The sequence below is a fragment of the Erithacus rubecula genome, assembly GCF_903797595.1.
Source record: "Erithacus rubecula genome assembly, chromosome: 2".
NCBI lineage: Eukaryota > Metazoa > Chordata > Aves > Passeriformes > Muscicapidae > Erithacus > Erithacus rubecula.
Window position 1 is genome coordinate 52,329,841 of NC_136685.1, and position 21,036 is coordinate 52,350,876.

The window sequence follows — 21,036 nt, forward strand, 5'->3', positions numbered from 1 at the left end:
CCCAAAATGTTCTGCTGTCTAAGAGTTCTGCCTGATTGGATTGTTCTTATAAATGTAGGGTTTTAGAAATCTGGAGTGACTTAATTACTCCCTGGCAGGTAGCCTGCTTACCCTTGCAGTGAATCCAGTAGCACTTTGAGCAAGGTCCTCAGTGGCAGGGCCTGTGTCAAGTGCTACTTTTTTCATTGCCCAGTTAAGAGGCTGCACAGAACATTTTAGAGGTTGCACAGTGATATATTATGGGAGAGAAGGGATAGGAGGAAAATAATACCTCAAAGTGTTCTTGTGTTACAAATATTTGAAGTGGCTCATTCATTACCAGAAGTAGTATTATACAAATTCTGTTCCTGTTGAATTGCCTAATCATTTTACCACTGACTTAATGGAGAAAAGAGTTCTTTATTTTGATTTCTGACAATGCCAGTATACAATTTTTTAGTGGCAAGTAAAAACTTCTCTGCATTTCTTAAAAAAAAACACCTTAGAAGTTCTCAGTTGACTTTTTACGCTTAGGGAAAATAAATTAAACAATTTAGCTGTTTCCACTTTTAAACATTTTGTTAATTTGTTTAAAACAGTGACAGAAAGTGCCCCAGCCCTGGTCACATAGGTATGAAATCTTCACCTCACAATCGACCATCTGGGAGAACTGTACCAGAAACAACCAAGCTGGAAGATGCAGAAAATAGATCTCCTTGCAAGAAGCCCCTGTTATGCAATGTGAAAGAAAAGAAGGCACCTGGGTAACTCTCAGTTCCTTTCAAAGTATTGGGTGTTTGGAGTCAGTTTAAAATGCACCTTACCAGTGATTTGCCTGTGGAATTCTTAGAAGCAGTGGGGAAGGAGATGGAAGCTCTTCAGCTCTCTTTATCTTAGAAATAGAGGGGAAGAGAGCATCACAAGGCATATAAGAAATAAGAAATACCTGTCAGAGGAAAGGAAAAATACATTACAGTTAATGGAAATTGAGGTTCTTCTTCCTGGATTTGTGTCCAAATTATTTGATATATACAAATATGTACAAACATGGAAAAATTAAAAGTAATTATTTAACTTTCAGCATCTGGCATGCATTTTTGACAGAAAATGACATGAGAACTTTTTTATACCATAAGTATTATTCTCCAGTGCAAGTTTGGAAACTATATTTGAAGCTAAAAATATACAAATCAGTGTTTTCATGGGTATATGTGAGGCAATAGGATTATCTACATTTTTAATTAGTTACATTTTATTGACTATCTTCAAATAGAAAGAGATGACACCATGGAATAAGATGTGTAATTTGTTATAAATTTACATGAGCTAAATTATTTTGTATTCATTATATATGAACTTTGTTAGCAATAATAGTGTCTTGAGAGATAGAGACAGGAGAGTTGGTATTATATGGTAAATAGCCCACACTAAAGCTGATGATTGAAATGGAACTGTTTTGTTAAGAATTGGACTTTGATTATCTTTTTTGGGTTCCTTCCAACCCAGGATAATAAACAGCATTCATTAGTCATACTCTAGTGAATTTAAACAGCAAAAAAAGATGGATTTAAGTGTAATTTTGAAATAACCTATGTTTAAAAATAGCTGTAATTCATTATGTTAAACATATTAACAGTAAATTCACTTTTTTTTCAATTTACTTTGGCTTTACAGACTACCTCTTAAAATTAGTTGAAGAAAAAAAAAATTTGTCTCTTACTTGTTTTTAGAGGATGTTACCTTTAGAAGGCTTAAGATTACCAGTACTTGTGCTGTCTGTTCACTGAGTTGAGTCAGTTTTGTTAAGAGAATAAGTCTTGTGCCAGCTTTGAATGACCCAGAGACTTTGCAGCTTGTATTTCAACTGTTTGAATACACTGATGACTGGCTGCATTTTATCATCCAGTTTTCCTCATTTATTATAGATCCAGCAGAGTCATAGAGGACTTTCAGTTGAATAATCTCCCTTTGAAAAAGGCAGGAGAAATAATGTTCACAACATTAGGTATATATGAACTGCTGGGCTTATAAAATATTGAGTGTCTGCTTATTGCAATACCCAGTGGATCTTTTTAGATGTGTATTCAAAGTACACATGCATAATTGAAGATGTAGATACACACACTTGTGTGCTCTTTAGTTGCTGAGCTCATAGTGTGGATTTAATTATGTTTGACTTCAGTTCAATTGTGTATACTTTCCTATTCAAAGGTAATCCTTTGTTTCATGTAAGCCCTTCATTGAGAAACCAACCACGAATGATCCCAAACATGAGCTTTATTTTGTTGTGTTAAATCTAAGTGGTACTCAGCTAATCTCTGGTCCCACTTATTTTTCTTTCTCTCTCTCTCCCTGTTTTTTTGGGGGTTTTTGTTGTTGTTTGTTTTTTGGTTTTTGTTTTTTTCTCTCTATGCATCAAACAAGTATACTAGAAAATTTTGGTTTGCAAAAATATAATTATGTACATAAATACTGCAGTGTGTCCCTCTGGAATATTCCTGAGATTAAAAGTTATGATAAAAATTACATGTCTACAGCACATTCAATTTCAAACTATCTTCAGAGCAGCAAAAGAATTTCACTGTAATAAAAATTCCATTCTGGAAACCTTTACAGTGAAGGAAGCTGAACACTCAGGCTTGAGAATCAAATTATACTGACTCTTAAAAAAAAATTCAATTTGTCTTCCAGCTTCTTATCCAAAACTTTCAATTCATGATGGGGTCATATGTAACTAATGAGGTAAAATTTCTGTAGGTGTGTTGCTATGAAAATTGCCCTCAAGAAAATAGGGAGATAGTTGTTTCCTCACAAATTGGTCATTTGGTGATCTTTCTTCTTTATGTTGAATTACAGCAGTCATTTCCTTTGCCTTTAGAATTAATTGCACTAGTTACTTTATCATGTTACTTTAGAAAGTCTTCTGTTTGTGGAGTTTGGAAAATAATTTTTAAGTGAATAAATCTTTCTGAGGAAGTCCTTTGTGGCACAAGAAGTCATGCCTGCTGTATGCATTCCACTGGTACTGGTTGTCACACCATTATTATTTGTGTCTTGTCCTACTAAAAAGGCTGGATTTCCTGATCTGCAGTGTTCATTTTGCACTATTAGTAGTGTGATAATTATATTTGTGTTGAAATCAGTGAACCTGAAGCTCCTACTTGATTTAGTCCCTGATGTTTTCTTGTATATAATATAAAAATGGTATTTAACAGTATAAATGTAAACAGGTCTGTTTCTTCTATGGATTTGCATTTTGAGGTTAGCTGATCTTGATGCCTAGCAAGGTGTTAGATGTGCATTGGCATTTTATCTCTGATTTTGACATTTGTTAAGGTGTTCTTGACTCCTTCTCTGGTAGGTAGTATCAGTTCATTTAATAATGGGATTTCTTGTAGTTCTGACTGTAAGAATCATTCTCTCTGGTGCCTATTTTTAGAAAATGCTTATTATATACTTGGTATCTCTGAGTGCTCTGTATCTGTGGTGGTTTTATAAGAATTGGCCAAAGACTTCTGAAATTCTCAGAAAGAAGTAGTAGACACATAATGTCAGCAAATAGTTATCACTTCACATCTGTAAGAAACCACGAAATACATCTGGAAATACCTTCTGAAGGCAGAGTTTGAAAAGTAACTTCCCAGGGGCTGACTTTAAGATGGAAATTTACTCAGTCCCACTTTGAGAAATTCTCTTATTTCCACATCTCTTGTGCAGTTTTTCTCGATAGGGGGAAGACATTCCCTCTCTGCAAATTTTTGGGCTGGCAAAGCTGAGGGAGCAGCTGGATCAGAAGTAGTGCAAAAGCAGATGCAAAGGAATACAGACATTTTTGGTGGGATCATTAGCAGCTGCACAAGAGGGTGTCAGTGACTGTACTGACAAGGAGTTGATGCTGGATACAGATGGATGCTGGGAAGAGGAAAAGGAGTACGTTTTATTTCAGTTACTCCTGAAAACAGCCTTCATTACCAGCCAGGCTTTGTAGGACATGCAGCTATATATGTAGGTTTCACTCTGCCCATCTTTTGATGTGGACACATCCACTGCCTCAATTTATGTATTTTTCAGTTTCAGTTATTAAGTCAAGTGTGTTGGTATGGTTTACCTAATCTTAGTTTACACTATTCTTGGGCCTTCTTTGCAAGATTCATGTCATTAGTCTTGCCATTCTATGTAAATCAGAAATAAGTTCCTCTCTGTTTCTTTATTTTATAATGATGCAGCATGCGTGGGAATCCTGGTGTGTTAATAGTATTGCTAGCAAGAGATGTCATCATGCTTAGTGATTTTTGTGATGTATTAATAAAAATTGAACATCTTATTTTCCTCAGTGGAGTGCTACAAACAAAGGACGCCCTAAAGCACAAAGAGTGTGAGGAGGAGGAAACAGAAAATAAGCTGCTCATTTCAAATGAAATCAGAGGTAAACTAGAAGCACTTAATTTATTTCAAATTAAGATTTTCAGAAGTGAAGAAGTGTGATGTGCCTTGGAATTCTCATGAAACTGTATTACAGCTTATTTTCCACATTCACTGTGTCCAAAAAGATCTTGACAGAAACACTTCTAACACTGTGTCCTAGTTTGGGACAAATTTGGAAGGAACTTCCAAAGGGATGTTCCCTAAAGGGAAAAATTCAGTGGCCCTTTCCCCTACCTGTTCAGGAGATTATCTTGTAATCATCAAAGGCTTTTCCAAGAACTTTATCACAGTTGTCAGGATGAGTACAAAATGAATAGTAATGTAAAAAAATCTCATTTCAATGATGTTTTCCTACTGACTTTTAAAAATAGTTTATTAAATCAGTCTGAATTGTAAAGGTATAACATTCACTTATAGTCTTAAAAGTGTATTGAAAGTTAAAGCATTTACATACTTTATAATGAAAAATATATAATAGATATAAAATTAAAAAAATAAAATATATAAAAAATAAAATATATAGAAAACATACAATGCAAAATTAAGGTAATTTACTTAACCCAGCCTCAGTCTTGTTGAGGGCAATGGCTGAATTGTGGCTCCTCATTGGTGAGACAGGAAAGTTCTCATATGGTCTCCAAAGATTTCTTCCAGCATGCACTTTTCTTCTGTTCAGTGATGTGTGGTTGTATGTACTGCTGTAGCAAAACTCCTGGCTGTTCACAGATCCAGTTGGACAGATAGATGCAGCTGTTTATGAATAAGTTTTATCCTCATTGTTAGAAAGAATAAGCACAAATCCAGAACATCAGAGTCTTACATTTGCTGATTTTTTTTCACATGTGAAACTTAGTACATCAAGCTTTTTATCAGACTGAGTCAGTACATTGTTTCAGTGCAGCTTTTGCTGCAATAATTTTATTAACTGATACAAGGTCAATGCCAATTAAGTGTCATAATTTCTTAATCTTAATTCCTTGTATTTTTAGATTATGTTCTTCAGCAATTTTTAGTGCAATGGCAGTTTGTAAGTCTTTCAGCAAAATTCACAGGACTTGTATAATTCTGTTACTTTAAGAGTTACATGTCTTATCTTTTAAGTGAACTCATCTCTGTAAAACCCAGGAAATTCTTTGCAACTACTAGAGCTTGCATAAAGATAAAATTAAGGTAGTGGTTTATTTTTAATTATTAACCTTTGATGCTTGTTTTTATCTTAAGGCGTAATTTATCTACCAGTAGTTTTCACACAGATCTGAAGCACTTTGGTGGGTGTGTAAAATTTGATAAATTCCATTTATTGTAGGAGCTGTGAAAAAGCTGTGTTAGTATTTTGAAACATGGTGTAGTTCAGAATTCTAGACAAAATGAAGCATTAAAGGAATCGAGTTTCTAAAGCAAATAGTAATTTTAACTATTTTGATTCAGCAGGAAGGAAACATAGTTTTGATGCTAACCTTTGCATTATTTCACACAAACAAAAAATTCAAATAGCTGGGAGTATTTTACTGGGAGTATTTTTTGTCTAGAATTGTTCTTTTAATTCTAAGAAAACTAGCCTGATTTTGTGAAGCATTTTGAGTTTGACAGAATTGACTGGATAAAGTTTCACCAACAAGCTCTGCTTACTAGGTTCTTGCATAGTTACACTTAGGAAAATAGAACATTTTCTTATGTTATTGTCTGTAAAAGTTGTCCTTTTTAAACACATAATGTTGTGTTATTACGTGTTTAAGTAGGATGGCACACTTAAGCTGTAAGATGAAAATGGATCTTGCTATCATAGTCTTGCTGTCATGGAAATCTCAAGATTATAAAACAATTGTGGATTTGTGAACTGTCACTGTTGGTACCTTCTTGTTGTCCTCTTTTTTTGGCATTTCACTTACCTTACAGCCTCCTTGTGCCATACTCACTTGTCCAGTTCCCCACTATTAACTTTATAAAATTCATTCTGCTGTCTTCCCTTTGTTTGGAGAAAGATTATTCAGAGCTAAAGGACTCCACTGAAATCACTGCCCCTTTATACTAATTTATTTTATGGACCTAAATCTTGTGCTTAAAAATCTGATATATGCTAAGAGTGCCCATGCAGGAGGCATGTTAATGTTGCAGTGTTGATGGTCTCTCATTAATCCTAGAAACTATTTGCCACTTACCTTCTTTGAAATACAAGTTTATATTTACTTCTGTGGTAACTCACTAAGAAGATAGAGATGAGCTGTCAGAGAGAAGGATATCAAGGTGGCATAAATAAGAAGAGCAATGTAAAGCCATATAGGCTGATACTGAAGCAAAATGTAAGCAGACAAGAACGTGGTTTAGTTTTAGAAGTGTGAACTTTGTGCATCTGGCTTCTGTCTTGTGGAGTTGGCAAGCAGGTTTTGTTTCTTCACTTACTTGGTTGAAGAAGCTGTTTGTAGCTCTGTGGTGAAACTGGCTAACCTCTTGTGCACCTCAAGTCACTCTTCTCCTAAATGTCCCAATTGAGAGATAACTTGGAAAATATCTCATAATTTCTATGGCCCAGGAAGACAGAATGCCTCTCTATGGGAATCAGGGCTTGCAGAGTAAGAAATACTCCAGAGCATGAGGACAGGGAAAACTTTTAACTGTTTGGTGTTAGAGACAGATTGTAGCCAAAGTGGTGTGTTCTGGACTTCCTGTTACAAGATTACCCACACTAAATCTAAATTTCCCTTTTCTTGCTGTTGTGGCACATGGCTGGGGACTTTGATTGATAATTTTCTCCATCTAATCAAGTAAACTGGCACTTGACATGCTCCATTTGTGTTCTTTGTCTTACCTGTGAGGCAAATACTACACAGACTGAGAATGCTGCTCACTATGCCTGTACCTATGTGCTGTTGTGGGCATACATACATTTAAATGTGTGAATATGGGGTGTGATTTGTGTGGTATTTTCTTCACGCAGTATTATAGTCTGCTAATTATTTGGCAGCATCAATATAAGGCATGTTTTGTGAATGAAAGTAAAAAATAGCTCAATTCTTGTATTTTCAACTCTTAAGAGACATTGTCTAGGAGGAAAAGATCAGAGGATAAGGATGGGGAGGGGATTCCAGGAAACAATTAGAAAGATACTGTTCAGTAAAATATGCTTTGCATTTAGCATAGCTGCTACCTATTCCTTTCTCACTGAGATTTATATTAATATTAGAGGCTCTAAGGAGTGTTTGTAAAACACTCCTTGCGTTTGTAAAAAGGACATTTAGGGAACTCTCTTTGGAGAATGAGAGTATAATGGTAGTAAAATATTAAGGAGTCTATTTAAAAAAAAAATAATGAGTGGGCTGACAGTGCTGACTAAATGGCTTAAGAGTCAAATTCAGAATGATAGGCATTAATATGAAATGGGGATAAATCTTGAAAGTAACAAAAAATTAGGCTAGAGGAGTAGAACAACACAACCAAATGCAATAACATCCTTTGTTAGGTGTATTATAGACCAGCTCCACTGTGCTGGCAAAAATACATAATGGGAATTTGTGCCCCAGTTGTTGGACACAAATGTGTAAAAATTAGAACAGTGAGGATTGAGAGAAGTTGCGGTTAATAGTTGCGGTTAATGAAAGTAGAATGCAACTGCAACAGAAATGAGCAATCCAAACAAAAATAACATAAGGATTTGTGAGTAACTGTATGTACCAAGTCATTAAGGAATATTAGGCATTAAGAGTGTACTTTGTTAGCTGTTCATTAGAAGTGAGTTTCAGAGGTTTTCCACAGTTTTAGTTGGCAATTGGGAAGCACTCAGGCCTGAGTTCAGATAGCAGAAATGTTGCTTTTGCCCTGCTGATGAATCTAAATGACCAGGGATGTCATACACAGTTTGACATCATTTGAGACATGACTCTGCTCTTTCCTGCTGGCCACATCTGCAACTGCTGCTTTTCTCCAGACAGCAGCAGTATGTGTCTGAAGACACCCTCCCACAAGTACATTACCTTTGGGGGCAGTGGGATGGGAGATCATTCCTTCCATTATGGAGGAGTGAGATAAAAAGCAGCACGGAGGAGTTTAATGATATTTTCCAAACAAGACATTCAGTTAAAGTGGAAACAGACAATTTGCAGGCATTTGCGTTTTTTTCCTCAGAAGAACTTAAAAACATTTTGTTGTGGATGAGCCATAAATGTTGTGTGGGCTGGAGCTGTATAACTGATTCACTTGGAGTTTTGTAGCAGTGCAGTGCAGCTTTTGATTTTCTAACAGCTCAACCCCAAAATTAAGTCTTATATTGCTGTTGCTACTATTTAATGTGGGTGTGATTTATTGTACCAAAATATTTAAAATTATTTGACCTATGGTATGTTATGCTAACAGCTCTGATGGCATGAAATTGTGCTGTGTTGAAAAAGACTTCTTCCATGTGAGAATAGTTATATTTATAGAGAGCCAATATAATGATAGTCATACTAGTGGAAGAACAGGCATAGCACTTCCAATTCTGGTATGTCATTTATGGCATTTTACTATTCAAGCAAAACTGTACAGGAGGGAGGCCCATGAATAGAAATGGATGTGCTTTTACTGTGACTGATTTCATCATCGACTGAGGGATTTAATTCTTGTTTCTTCCTTCCTGTTGCTGAAGATATTGAAGAGCCCAACACACAGAGGCTTCTCTCTCAACCAGTTATCGTGTCCTCTAAGTTGCAAATCCCTGGCCTACCCTTGCGCTGGGAACAGCAGAGCAAGCTGCTTCCAAGTGTAGCTGGGATCCCAGCCAGCAAAGTTTCCAAGTGGAGTACAGATGAGGTAGGTTCCCCCTTTGGCTTTTGTTTTATTATCACTGTCCTTGAAGGCTGATTCAGAGCTTTAGATTATCTCCATAGATTAAGAATAATACATGAGTACTCAGAGAATTAGACTCAGCCAGACCTAATGTAACTGATCCCCAAAATGCTCATTCTGCTGCCATCCAGCCCCAGAAACAGACATTAATTCAAATGTGTATTGATACAGATGAATACATGTGTATATATATATATCTAAAAGCATATTCACTGGTGTTGTGAAGAGAAGTACTAAATGTATGACCCAGCATATCAAGTCTCATGGTCTCCACTACCAGCATCTAGTCCCCACACAGACATTCTGGAGGAATGGTGTAAGGGTCTGAGTAAAGCAAGAAGCAATTCCTGGTGCATAGTTTGGATGTGGCACACCTCTTTGGAGAGTGAGAGTATAATGCAGAGAGGAACTGTATGGATATGGTCAGGCCATTGACACCTGATTTTAAGGTTAGAGGTTCTGTTCAGGTATGTAACAGTGCTCGGACAGACAGAATCTTGTCAGTGCTTAACTTCCACAAGTTCCTGTGATTGTTCTCTGCACCTGAGGCAGTTGGATCTCATTTAATCAGAGAGAAAAGAAGCATGACTATGTACTTACAGAAGAAGGTGGAACACCTAATATGAGACTGTAAAAACAATAGCTAAAAGACTTTAAGGACTGTCAGCCTTAAAGACTATTTTGAGAAAACATGAGTCTTACTAAATCTTTTGTTGTGTACTTTGGTGGCAGGTCTCTGAATTTATACGAAGTTTACCGGGATGTGAAGAACATGGCAAGGTGTTTAAAGATGAGGTGCGTGAATTTTATTTCAAAAAGACAGAGACAACAAAGCTTGGTAGAAATACACATAAATCAGTAGGATGAAGTGTATGGAATCATAGAATCATCAGGATTAGAAAAGATCTTTAAGATGTTAGGTCTAACCCTCCAATTCAGCATGATCCCTGCAACCTCTAAACCTTATCAACCAGCTCCAGATCAAGATGCCTCTTAAACTCTTCCAGGGATGGTGCCTTCACCACCTCCCTGGGCAACCTATTTCAATGCCACCTTGTTTAAAGTCACATGCAAATGTATGGAAGACTAGGTGATGAAGTAGGAAGAAAGTAAAGAGAAAACCAGCCAAGTGTCAGCCAGGTGTTTTTCCTACTTTGTTCCTGCCAATTGAAATGACTTACCAACTTTGCGATTTACCCTCTTGATCTGGTTGGACAAAATTTATGTTATTTTAGTTCTCCAGGATGTTAATGAGTGAAACAAAGCAGAACAGTGGTTCAAGATAACCATCTCTTAAAACTCTTTGCATCTTGCCTGATCACATTTAGCTATTGATGCTCTTCCTCCCGATTCAGCCAATTTATGAGCTGATTTAACTGAGCAGGAAGTGAGAAGATCTGATGAGGTTCAAAGGAGCATGTACTCACTTTGTGAGCATGCCTGGTGTGCATTTGTGTCATTTGGGAAGATTGTTTTTCCAAAGTTGTCATTAGGAATGGATAGGGCTTTTAGATACATTAGGCCTTATAAACGAGGTTGTCTTTTTATTTTTCTGCTCAGAAGTTTGTTATTCCTGTTAATGCTTAGCTTCAAGAAGGCAGTTTGATCACAGATACCAGAGTGAATACTTCAGGTGCTTATCCCAGCCAGATTACCTGAATGGGCAGAGTCAGCCAGCCTTTCAAGTGAAGAATAATTGTGTTACTTAGGCTTGAAAAGGCCCCTCCTGAGGAAAATGCACACAGATGACCCTGCTTATCTCCTGCAGCAGAAGTTTTCAGGCTGTGCTGTAGACTGTAATGACTATTGCCACTGCATATCAAAAGACTGACAGGCTGCATCTCTGGGCATTTGGCACTTGCTCAAGCCTGGATCATCCCCTATGTCATTTAGGGTATCTCATCAATGAATTTAGAAATAAAATTTGCCATATTGCTAATCAAGTCAGCAAACAGCAAGTGCCACGGAGATGCTGAATCCTTAACACTTTCATTCTCAGAGATGTAAAAAAATATTTCCCTTCTCTAGGATTCACCCTCTCAGGCTTTGTCTGTGACTAGTAAATTAAACCTCTCTCACTGAGATCATTGAGGCATGGACTGGCTGACAATCAGTAGGTAGAAGATGCTGGTTTAAACTTCTGCTATGGAAATGAGCCCTTACTCTGCTTCTGTTAAGATGCTTCAGCTTTTTATTTGAGCAGCCCCAAGTTCACACACTTGAAGTTCTGAGCCCAAGTCTGGCTTTGTGTACAAAATGAGTAGAAAGTAATTGTGGGTTACTGCATGGTGCTGTTCTGACTGCAGTGTTCCTTAACTTAGAGTTCTGGGATGTCCTTTGCAGCATGTCTGATTTAGAAAACTTGTGTCCTAGCCCTTCAGAAATTTAGACTGTTTTTATCTCAGATTAGCATCTTTAAAGCTGAACAGTGCTCCTGATTTAACCACAGTTGGATTTAATGTGTAGCTATCCAGTTTACTGGAAGTTTACCTATGGACACCTGAGTGATCTGAAGGTTACATAGGAAATGTTGGCCCCATTGAAGCCCCTGGAAGGGAGGACCCTGTGGGCTCATGTTGGGATGTAGCATTCCTGCTGAGAAAGTGATTTGTTAACAGGAGAATGTTAATTTGTAATGTTTAGTAAAATATCAACAATATCAACAATACAAAAAAAATAGTCTATGTTTTGAAATTTGTTTCATTTGTTTCAGAGGCAGTTTTTTTAGCCTGGCCCCTGTTTTCATCTGGGATCAAATTCATTTCGATTTGCTATTTAGGGAGCAGGAAAGTGGTAGCCTGAAGGGGATTCCAGCTCTATAGCTGGGAGTGAAATCCAGAAGCTTTCCCTATGGATGCTTGCATAGAAGGAATAGCTAAGATGTATAAATGCATTGCTCTGCTTCAGTGTAGTTAAATTAATTTGATTTACCCACTTTGCTTCTCAGTAGGTTTTACATCGTCAGTATGAAAATAAGGTCTGTTTAGTTAAAAATTAGCCAGACGGAAAAAGATCATCCTGTTCTCTTGGACTAGCTGATCTGTCTAAAGGTTGAAACCAAAGCTCTCCTGAAAGCATTTGAAAGTGCTTGTATTCAGTCAGTCCTTAACTTTGTCTGAATTTGCTGGGACTTTTCATGTTTTCTGAAACGTTTATACTGCTGCACTGTCAGACCTATTAACAGCTTTGTGTGTTTTTCTTTTAAAGCAAATTGATGGAGAAGCATTTCTGCTAATGACCCAATCAGACATAGTCAAAATAATGAGCATTAAACTGGGACCAGCCCTAAAAATCTTTAATTCCATTCTGATGTTCAAAGCTGCAGAGAAAAACTCACACAATGAACTTTGAAGATAATGGAAAATGTGCAGGAACCAGCTTTCTCCACTGGAGCTCATGTTTTATTCAAAGCACAAAGACTCACTAGAAGTGTTGAGTAAGGACTCTTGGAAAGGAATAAACTGAAGTTCAGCACTGGTGGACTATTTATATTCTCCTGGAGCCAGTACACATCTGAATCCTTCTGGGAAGTGTTCAAGCTTTTGAGAAGGTACCGTGTAACAACCGAGTCAGCTGGTCTTATTTCCCAAAATAATGGCGCTAATTCTCCATGGATGGTTAGGACCCCTAACTCTCTCTGGACATCAAGGAAACCTTTATTCATTATTTATGCTGTTAATATTTTCTAAGGATTCTTGAATTGTACTTCATGTACCCATTTTACTTTTCAGAAGCTTTTACTTCATTTTATCAAAATAAAAACTGATCAGCCAAAAATTAGGCTACAGGTAGCCAGATGAGACTGTTATGGCTAATGTGTATTTGTGCCATAGTTTAAAAATGAAACACTTAATGTTACATATGTGACACTTTATGCTACAGCATATTACTTTACAGATAATAAAACTGTCTGTTTGCTTGTAACAAAACAAACCTTGTTGGGGTTGAAGTTATAATGCTTTTTTGATAACTGAATGTTTTTACTTTTGCACGATTACAAAAATGTTACGTGAGTTTTGCCACCAGCATCTTTAATGTATTTTATCAAAAGACCAGTATAGAAAAGGCTGCAACTGAGAAATAAAGTTTGACTTCATAGAAGACTTTTGTTTATGCTGCACAATAGAGTCCCAGCCATTTACACGGATTCTGCCAGAATCCTTCAGAACATGGAGGAAAATAGGAGTATTTTGAGGCAAGGAGATTAGCAGAAAAGAAATTGCATTCAATCATGTCTGCACTTCCCAGTCTTCAGCATAGTTACCACAACAATGGAGAAAAACTGTACTCAGACTAGAACTGCTACCCTGGTTTCAAATTCAACAGAGATTTGTTTTCCCAGTGATGGGAGAATTATTTTACCCACGGCTTTCTAGCTGAAAACTCTGGTTTGTAAATGAATAAGGCAGAGCAGGGGAAAAGGATACTTAAATTGCACCGACACATCCTAGGTGTAAAATACATGCAATTCACTAGGTCATTAGCAGGCTGCAGATGTCACCCGCAGGTACTGAGGTGAGACGACCTCCTTTCTTGGAGGATTATCAATACAATTCGTCAGGGAAAGTCGTTGCACTTGGTATTTATACACACAAGATGTAAACCAGATGCACTTTATATGGGAGAAAGCCTAGCTACCTGCATACCCAGGACGGCTCCAGAATGTTACTTTGCAAGAAAAGACAGAAGTTTTATGGCAGCCCTCTGTGCTGCAGTGAGCAGCTGCTCAGCTGTAGAGCTGAGAACAAACAGAGCATTTCCATTGCACAGAGCTGGGAGAATTTTACATCTTCCCACAGACTTTGCTAGGCTTTTCTTTGGCTGGAGTTCTTAAGTTTTCACTCTCTGTGTCCCTTCCAGATCATGTAGGTGACTGGTACCTGCCATAATATGAGGTGAAACAGGGTCAGTATTAAGTAAGTTGCATTGCTCTGTTAATTTCCTTCCATAGCATTGCATAAATAATATTTTTACATTTTGTTCAATATGTGTATGTTCAAATTGCACTCTTATTGTACTACAATACAAATAAAACCTGAACTGGAGCCTCTGTTACCTTTGTGTGTGCCCAGGACTCTCGGCTGAACCCGGCTGCTCCTGATGGGTGTGGTGTGCAGTAATTCCTCCCTGTAGCTCAGTGTGGTCAGTAGTTTTAGAAGAGAAACTTATCTACCTACTGCTGTGTGCCTCTCCCTCAGCTCTTACTCCCACAGCTCACATTCCCTTGGCCATTGCAATCAGAATGCCATTTATAGCCCTGGAATTTGTCACCAGCAGCAACTGAAGTTGCACAGGCAGATCAGTAAAAAGCCAAATTCTTCTGTTTTCTTTCATTCTTTCCTTCCATGTAGTTTATTTTCCTTTACCCTCTGTGTCTGTCCTATGTGCCAGGAAGAGATTTGCAACTCAGTAGAGCTTCCTTGGGGATGTTAATGCCTCCCTGAATATTTAAATACAACTATTTACAAAGTACTGTGGTTTAAGAAATGGATTTGAATTAATACTGTTTACAAGATGTAGAATAAACCTCACTTGAGCCCAATTTTTTATTCATACAGCTATCACATACAATGATGAGGACATATATAATCCTTTCTTTTGTATCCCATGTGATGATGTAGCTGAGGGTAGCCACATCTGTTATGAAAACTGCAGCCAACAAAATCACTTGGAAACTAAAACCATTTATCAGACCTACTGAATCTCTGAAATGGCAGATAGCATTGGGTTTTGTGTTGGGTTGGTGGTAGCCCAGCCCCCACACTGGTAAAGGTTGTACCCTGCATTCCATGGGAGCCATGTGAAAAATCCTAAGCCTACACAAAGGGAGTTTGGCCATTAAATGCAGCCATGTCCTCTCACCCTGAAGGATCTCCCACTCTTATTGCTGCCTTGGAGTCACTCTGCACAGCCAAGCTTTCACAAAGCTTCTGTGATCTTCCAGGCTGTTTGAGTGTTTAAAGAATCATCATAACCACAAGTGCTGCTTTGCCTACACTGTCATTTTTGGAACTGATGGGAGATTTCTCTAGTAGAAAGCAGTGTTTTAACAAAAACCAGTTTTTATTTCTAATTAATGCAATGGGTCCCAGCTGCTGTCCCTATCAACATGGCACCAAATTCCTGTATTGTCAGACAGTATCCCCTAGGATTTTCAGACAGAAGTTTAGAGTTTTGGGGAAAAGAGAAAGGTGTGGAAGAAGAGAGGAGAGGGGTTCCACTCTGTGTGGGCAGAGTCACCATATAGAGAAAGCTGAATTTGGAAAAAAAAATGAGGTGTTCCCTCTACAGCACCAAAGCCATGGTTACCAATGCACATGGCAGCATCCCAGGTAAGTCATTCTTGCTACTTTGAGAGCTCATCTTAGAATCCCTATTTAGTAAATTCAGGATTGATGTTAAAACAGAATGTTTGATGTAAGAAGAAAACAGTAAAAAGCCATCATCCTGCAAATTAAAAATCGGGCCCATCATTTTAAACCACAAAAATTATTATATTAGGCTCTCAGCAATCATAATATTATGAAGTAATGGTAATAAGTAAATGTTTAATTTGTTAATGTTTAATTTTGAAACATTAACTGTATTACCATCTAAAACAGTGAAGTGCTCATGTTGGCTCACATTTTTTTTTAATTCTTACAATGAAAATATCTGAATTTTTGAAGTGCTCCACATAGAAAAATAATACATAACACATGAAGTAATCTAGAAAATTTTATTATCTCTAGATTGCTCTAAAATCTACATTTAAAAGAATGAAATTGCATGAGTTTTAATTTTATTGTTTAAAGTAGCCAGTACAATAAAAAAGGGAGGGCATTACTAAACATTGCTTTTAAATATACATATATTTTCATGAGTAGGAATGGCACAAAGGTGTTTATTTTGACAAAATATCAGATGCTCCTGGGAGGAGTGCTGGGTGTATCATCAGATACTGGGGGCTTGGGTGGCTCCAGCCCTGTCTTCACTGGAGCAGGTAGGGATGCTGGGCTCCTCACCTCAAAGACCAGGGATTCCAGGAAGTTCAGTGTCCTGTGGATTCTCTTTGGGAATGGGATATCAAACACATGAAATGCAGCCACCAGTGCCGCCAGAGCCATGGTGCAGTCGTTGAGCTGGGCCAGCTCTTCCCTTTCTATGTACAGGGCAAACTCACATGAATTCATGTTGAAGGGACTTTTCACTTCCAACACTGGTGTCACTGCCTTTACCTAAATTTAAAAACAGGGTATTTGAAATGATGCCACAGCATTGCTACGATGAACAGGTCAGAGAATGAAGTAAGAGCCTGATAACACTGCTTTGAAGTTAGCTGGTTTTTCTATTAGTATTTCTACTCAAAAGACAGGCTAATGTCACATATTCCCAGAGCTAAGCTGAGCCACCAAAAGGCCAGGTGATGTGCATATGTAGGTGATAAAAGGAAGAAAGATCAAGACTGCTGGTGCTTTGTCTCCTACCTCCTCATTCACTGCAGCAAACAGACTGGAATCATCTCCAAAGACGTCTGGCAGGAGTAAACATGCAGCAGTCATTTTCATATCTGTCAAAGGCAAGGATTTCTACTAAATTACAAAGGAAAGCTTTCTGTCACTGCAGTATCATCCTGGAAAAAGAAATTGCAGCCTATGTAACAGTTAACAGCTTAGTTGTGGAACTGTTGTTCAGTCCACTTCAAAGACTAGTTTGTACCACAGTCAATATTTGGGCAACTCAGCTGGTAAAGGACATTAGTGTCAGTATTACAATTCAGTTTTCCTTAAAATAAGTGAGTCGTCCTTTGGCTTGCTTTTAGCTGAGTTTGTGAGATGAGAAGTGCTCCTGTCCCCACTGCCCTTCCCCAAATTCCTCTTTCCCCAGTAAATGGGATGTCCAGGGAATCCTGTTGCCAGGACTCTGCTTTGAAGGCTGTGGTACCAGCTGGTGCTGCATAACCTCCTAGCACCTGGTACCTGCTATCCCTCTGGCTCAGCTCTTACTGACTATAACATCTTTTTTGCAGGTCAGGCTTTCTGGTGCCATGTGTTTCACTGAACTTACCTTGCCATGCATTTAATATCTAGGTGCCAGGTCAAGTTGTTTTTGAGAGAAAAACAGAAAAGTAAAGGCCTTGGGGTTTTACCAAGGTATGAGTCAAAATCTCTGTGGACATGGTCTATAAGAAAAGGGGAAATTACTTTTTATATCCATAGATTTCCTTAGACAAAGCTGTGAAAAGAAAGTCCATAAAGGCTTTCTGTATTAGACTATTCCTTGAAGAATTTTAATCTATCATGAGTACTTTTGTTTTTAATTTTAGTGAAGGAAACCCCCAGAATTTTAACCTACACTGCTTGCTTCTTTCAAAGATGACCTGGCAATAAATGGAGTGAAACTGCTATAGGGCACACGTGTTTGTATTGTGTGGCCTGGGATTGACATCCTGACATTGTCTGTTTGACAGAGAGTGAGTCTAAGTGAGTGATTCAAGCTCAGAGAGCTGAGCTTGGGCACAGGCAGCAGCAGCTGAGGAAGAATGGCAGTTCTCAGTGACTGCTTGAAAAGTTTTGTCCCTGCAGCACCACACTGCCCAGACTTCTCAGACTGAAGGAAGCTGAGTGTTTGCTCCACCTCAGCCAGGGAGCCAAACAGGCCAGGGTCCATGGACCTCACCAGAGGTACCAATCTGTGCCCTTCTTCCTGCAGTGTGTCTCTGCAGAGATGACGTGCCTGAAATGGTTAGTGGGAACTACTTCTTTAATTTTACTGGGATAAAGATTATAACCATAGAAACCTGCTTTTTAAAGGAAAATGTGTCCTTCTTTATGGGGCTATTTCTAAAGCAGAAAATTAGTTTTCAGTGGGTATTTTTAGAAAATAATAAGCTCTCATGTATCTAGAAATACATACTTCTGCTCATCTAGCAATACTTATTTTAAGGTAATTACTTCCTTTATCAAACCTGCAGTCTTTTATTCAGTGAAAAAAAAAGTTTCAATACTTGACTGACTTAATTTTCCTACTAATTTAGTAGCTTTTATTCTCAATGCTTCACCATCTCTATATATTTTCAAAGAAACCATAACATTTTTGAAATGTGTTTGCAGTACAATTGAAACTAGTTTAGTTACATAAGTAAGAACAATTAGCTACAAAACTCTGATATTCAGAGCATAGGAGATTTGTACTGACATTTCAGAACATCTTCCTCTGTGTGCTGCTTCAGATTTTCTTGCAGCATAACGTTAATTGGATTATTCCTCACCACATACAAGGACAGTATGTTTTCTGAATAAATCTCCAATATCTCGACTGTTTTCTTGTGAATGTCCATGTGTGTAAGAAGCTGGAACTCCCTAAAAAGCTGAAAGAAAAACAAGTATTTGGTATTGCAAACCTCAAAACCAAAACTGTAAACAATGCATGCACTTTGAAGACAGGATAAAACTAGTTCAGTTAAATAAGATTATAAACTTGAGAGGTTGATTTAATTTTTGTTTCAAAGCAGGGAAGGAATATATCAAGTAACACCAAACCGTGACACTGGTGGTATGTGTGCACTTTTAACTCAGAACTGAAATGATGAACCTTTCAAAATGGGATTAGCTGCAAAAATATGAGTTAGATGAAAGAAAACATTGTTGATGGATACTTCAGTGGAAATATGCTGTGAAATACATGCCTACAGATGTATCACATCTATAACACAGAATTCAATGTCATTATTAAAAATAGCTGTTACCTGATAAGGGCATCTTAAGAAAGGAAATAGTCTAAGAATATCTTTCAAAGGTGCCTTATCACTGATCATCTTTCTCCGTATTTCTATTGTCACATTCATTCTGTTATCCACTTCTTCCCAGTTCCTCTGAGTTTTCAAATATTCTTGATTAAGCCACTTAATATGTAAATCCATTGCACTGCCTTTAAGATGAGCAGGTCCTTCCTATGAAGAAATGAAGGACAGAATTGTAACAAATCGGCCCTTTAATCTGATTATTTAGCTTTTTCAGCTCATGTCATTTGATGTGACCTCTGTGATTTGAGTGTAGTCGAGCTCAGCAGAAAGGGTAGTGTGGCTTCAGTTCCAGCTCTCTGAACTCACCCTCATATTCTTAGTTAGACTAAGGTCTGTGTTCATATAAAACCATACCAGTCAGCCAAGTCCCCCAAGCTCAAATTGCATATTTGAGGCTATTAATTACATTCCTCTTCCTGTGCCTGCTTTGTCTCATCTTGGTTTATTGGAAATGAGTAGTCAGTTCTAATGACAACTCAGTATTTAGAAATATTAACTCTGTATTACCAAGAGAAATAGTGTTTTCCTCTTATCCGTACAGATCATAAAAGCAGGACAACTAAGTTTCACATTTATGCAGCTGGAATTTTAACCCCCAAGGAGACCAGTTGAACTATAAAAACTCTTATTGAAAACCATTATTTGAGCAGTTTGACTGCTAATGTTTTCAAAAAGTATTTTTGTACTTAAGGATAGTTAACAACCTTTCTCAAAATTATCATTATTGTCCCTGCTGTAATTCCAAAGCCAGGAATTACCAAGAGGAGGGGTGGCTATCCAAAGCAGTACACCAACAGTAGACTGAGTTTGTGCAGCTTATCCATTAGTGGACACAGTGACTTGGCTCACTGAAACAAGCTGAGGGACACAGGTATGCACAGTTAATGCAGTTACTGTCCTCAGGCTGCACTGCCACTGGCTTTTCCTGTCTGTATTGTCACTGATGCAGCTGTGACTACACACATGGGTGGCCTGTGGGTCAGTGCCAGAGGGAGTTGAGACACTTCATAATGTTCCCCAGAACATTTCTGACACAGAGCTGTGAAACACAGCATCCCAAACCACTGTGCAGTGCTCTGCATATGCAATTAAACTTTCCATTTTAATTAACATCCTTCTCTAAAACCTTAATGAATGTGATATTCCAAGAACAGTTGCACAAAGTGAAAAGCCTATCTATATCTATATCCATAGATCCCAACAGCCATTGGCATCACAGAAGAAAATAAGATCTGCATTCAAGAGAGATATCTAAGGTGACCCCTGCAAGACTCCCTGGCCCTTGCTAGGGTTCTGTATTAGCACAGCCTGCACATTTTCTAACAGAGGATTTCAGTCTTCATTGTGTTGCAACAGTAATGTTTGTTTGTGACCAGCTTGTGTAAGCATTCCTGGCCTCTTCCTCAGTGCACAGGAGCAGAGGTGGGGGCACAACTTAGCACCATACCCTTCCCTACCTGCCTGGAAGGGGGGCTGGGTAAAAGTATAAATGATGAATGTATGGTGCTACCTCCCATGAGTTCTTTCAAGACTTCACTACACTGGGGTTTCTGGACTCCCAAACTTTATATTTAATAGCCTTCAGTATTTATAGTTACATAGCCTTCAGTAGATTTTTTTTCTCCTTCAATTACTTCTCCCAGTCACTTTTCCAACTCTCATAAAATCATACCTTCCACAAAATCCTGACTTAAATGTGGCAGTTTAACTATACGCTGTCAGAGGAAATGCATTTATTTGTTTTTCTCCTGCTACTTCTGCCTTCTAATTATCATACTGTATTCAAAACCTATTCACCATCTCCATGCCACTATAGTTTTATAGATATGTCATATTCTGTCCTCAGCCTTCTCTTTGCTGGCTGAGACCATTCCAAACTATTTAATCATTCCACATATGAAAGATTGTCCATACGTTCAACTATCCTTGTTGCTGACTGCTTGTTCTCTAATTTCACTGTGGCCTTTATGAAATAGGCACACTTTAACTTAAAGTACCTGTTGAGATATTGGTACATCACAGCAGCATAT

The 21,036-nt window shown here is 37.9% G+C and overlaps 2 protein-coding genes across 9 annotated transcripts in view; one reads left to right on the plus strand and one right to left on the minus strand.

The window, feature by feature from the left end:
- L3MBTL3 (L3MBTL histone methyl-lysine binding protein 3) overlaps positions 1-14,267 on the plus strand; it is a 77,006-nt gene extending 62,739 nt beyond the window's left edge. For 7 of the 8 annotated variants that reach the window (XM_079297896.1, XM_079297898.1, XM_079297901.1 and 4 more), the window contains 5 exons: positions 579-743; positions 4,314-4,405; positions 9,023-9,186; positions 9,955-10,017; positions 12,430-14,267. In XM_079297896.1, the coding sequence (XP_079154022.1) occupies positions 579-743; positions 4,314-4,405; positions 9,023-9,186; positions 9,955-10,017; positions 12,430-12,573 (628 nt within the window). In that variant the 3' untranslated portion in view covers positions 12,574-14,267. The remainder of the gene's footprint in view (positions 1-578; positions 744-4,313; positions 4,406-9,022; positions 9,187-9,954; positions 10,018-12,429) is intronic. The other variant, XM_079297897.1, reaches the window with a different exon arrangement.
- A 1,853-nt stretch (positions 14,268-16,120) lies between these two features.
- The window catches only part of SAMD3 (sterile alpha motif domain containing 3), a 34,843-nt gene continuing 29,927 nt past the window's right edge, over positions 16,121-21,036 (minus strand). Inside the window, exons 9-12 of the mRNA XM_079298188.1 lie at positions 18,950-19,153; positions 18,400-18,571; positions 16,689-16,771; positions 16,121-16,439 (exon numbers count right to left, since the gene is read on the minus strand). Coding sequence (XP_079154314.1) covers positions 16,122-16,439; positions 16,689-16,771; positions 18,400-18,571; positions 18,950-19,153 — 777 coding nt within the window. The 3' untranslated portion in view covers position 16,121. The remainder of the gene's footprint in view (positions 16,440-16,688; positions 16,772-18,399; positions 18,572-18,949; positions 19,154-21,036) is intronic.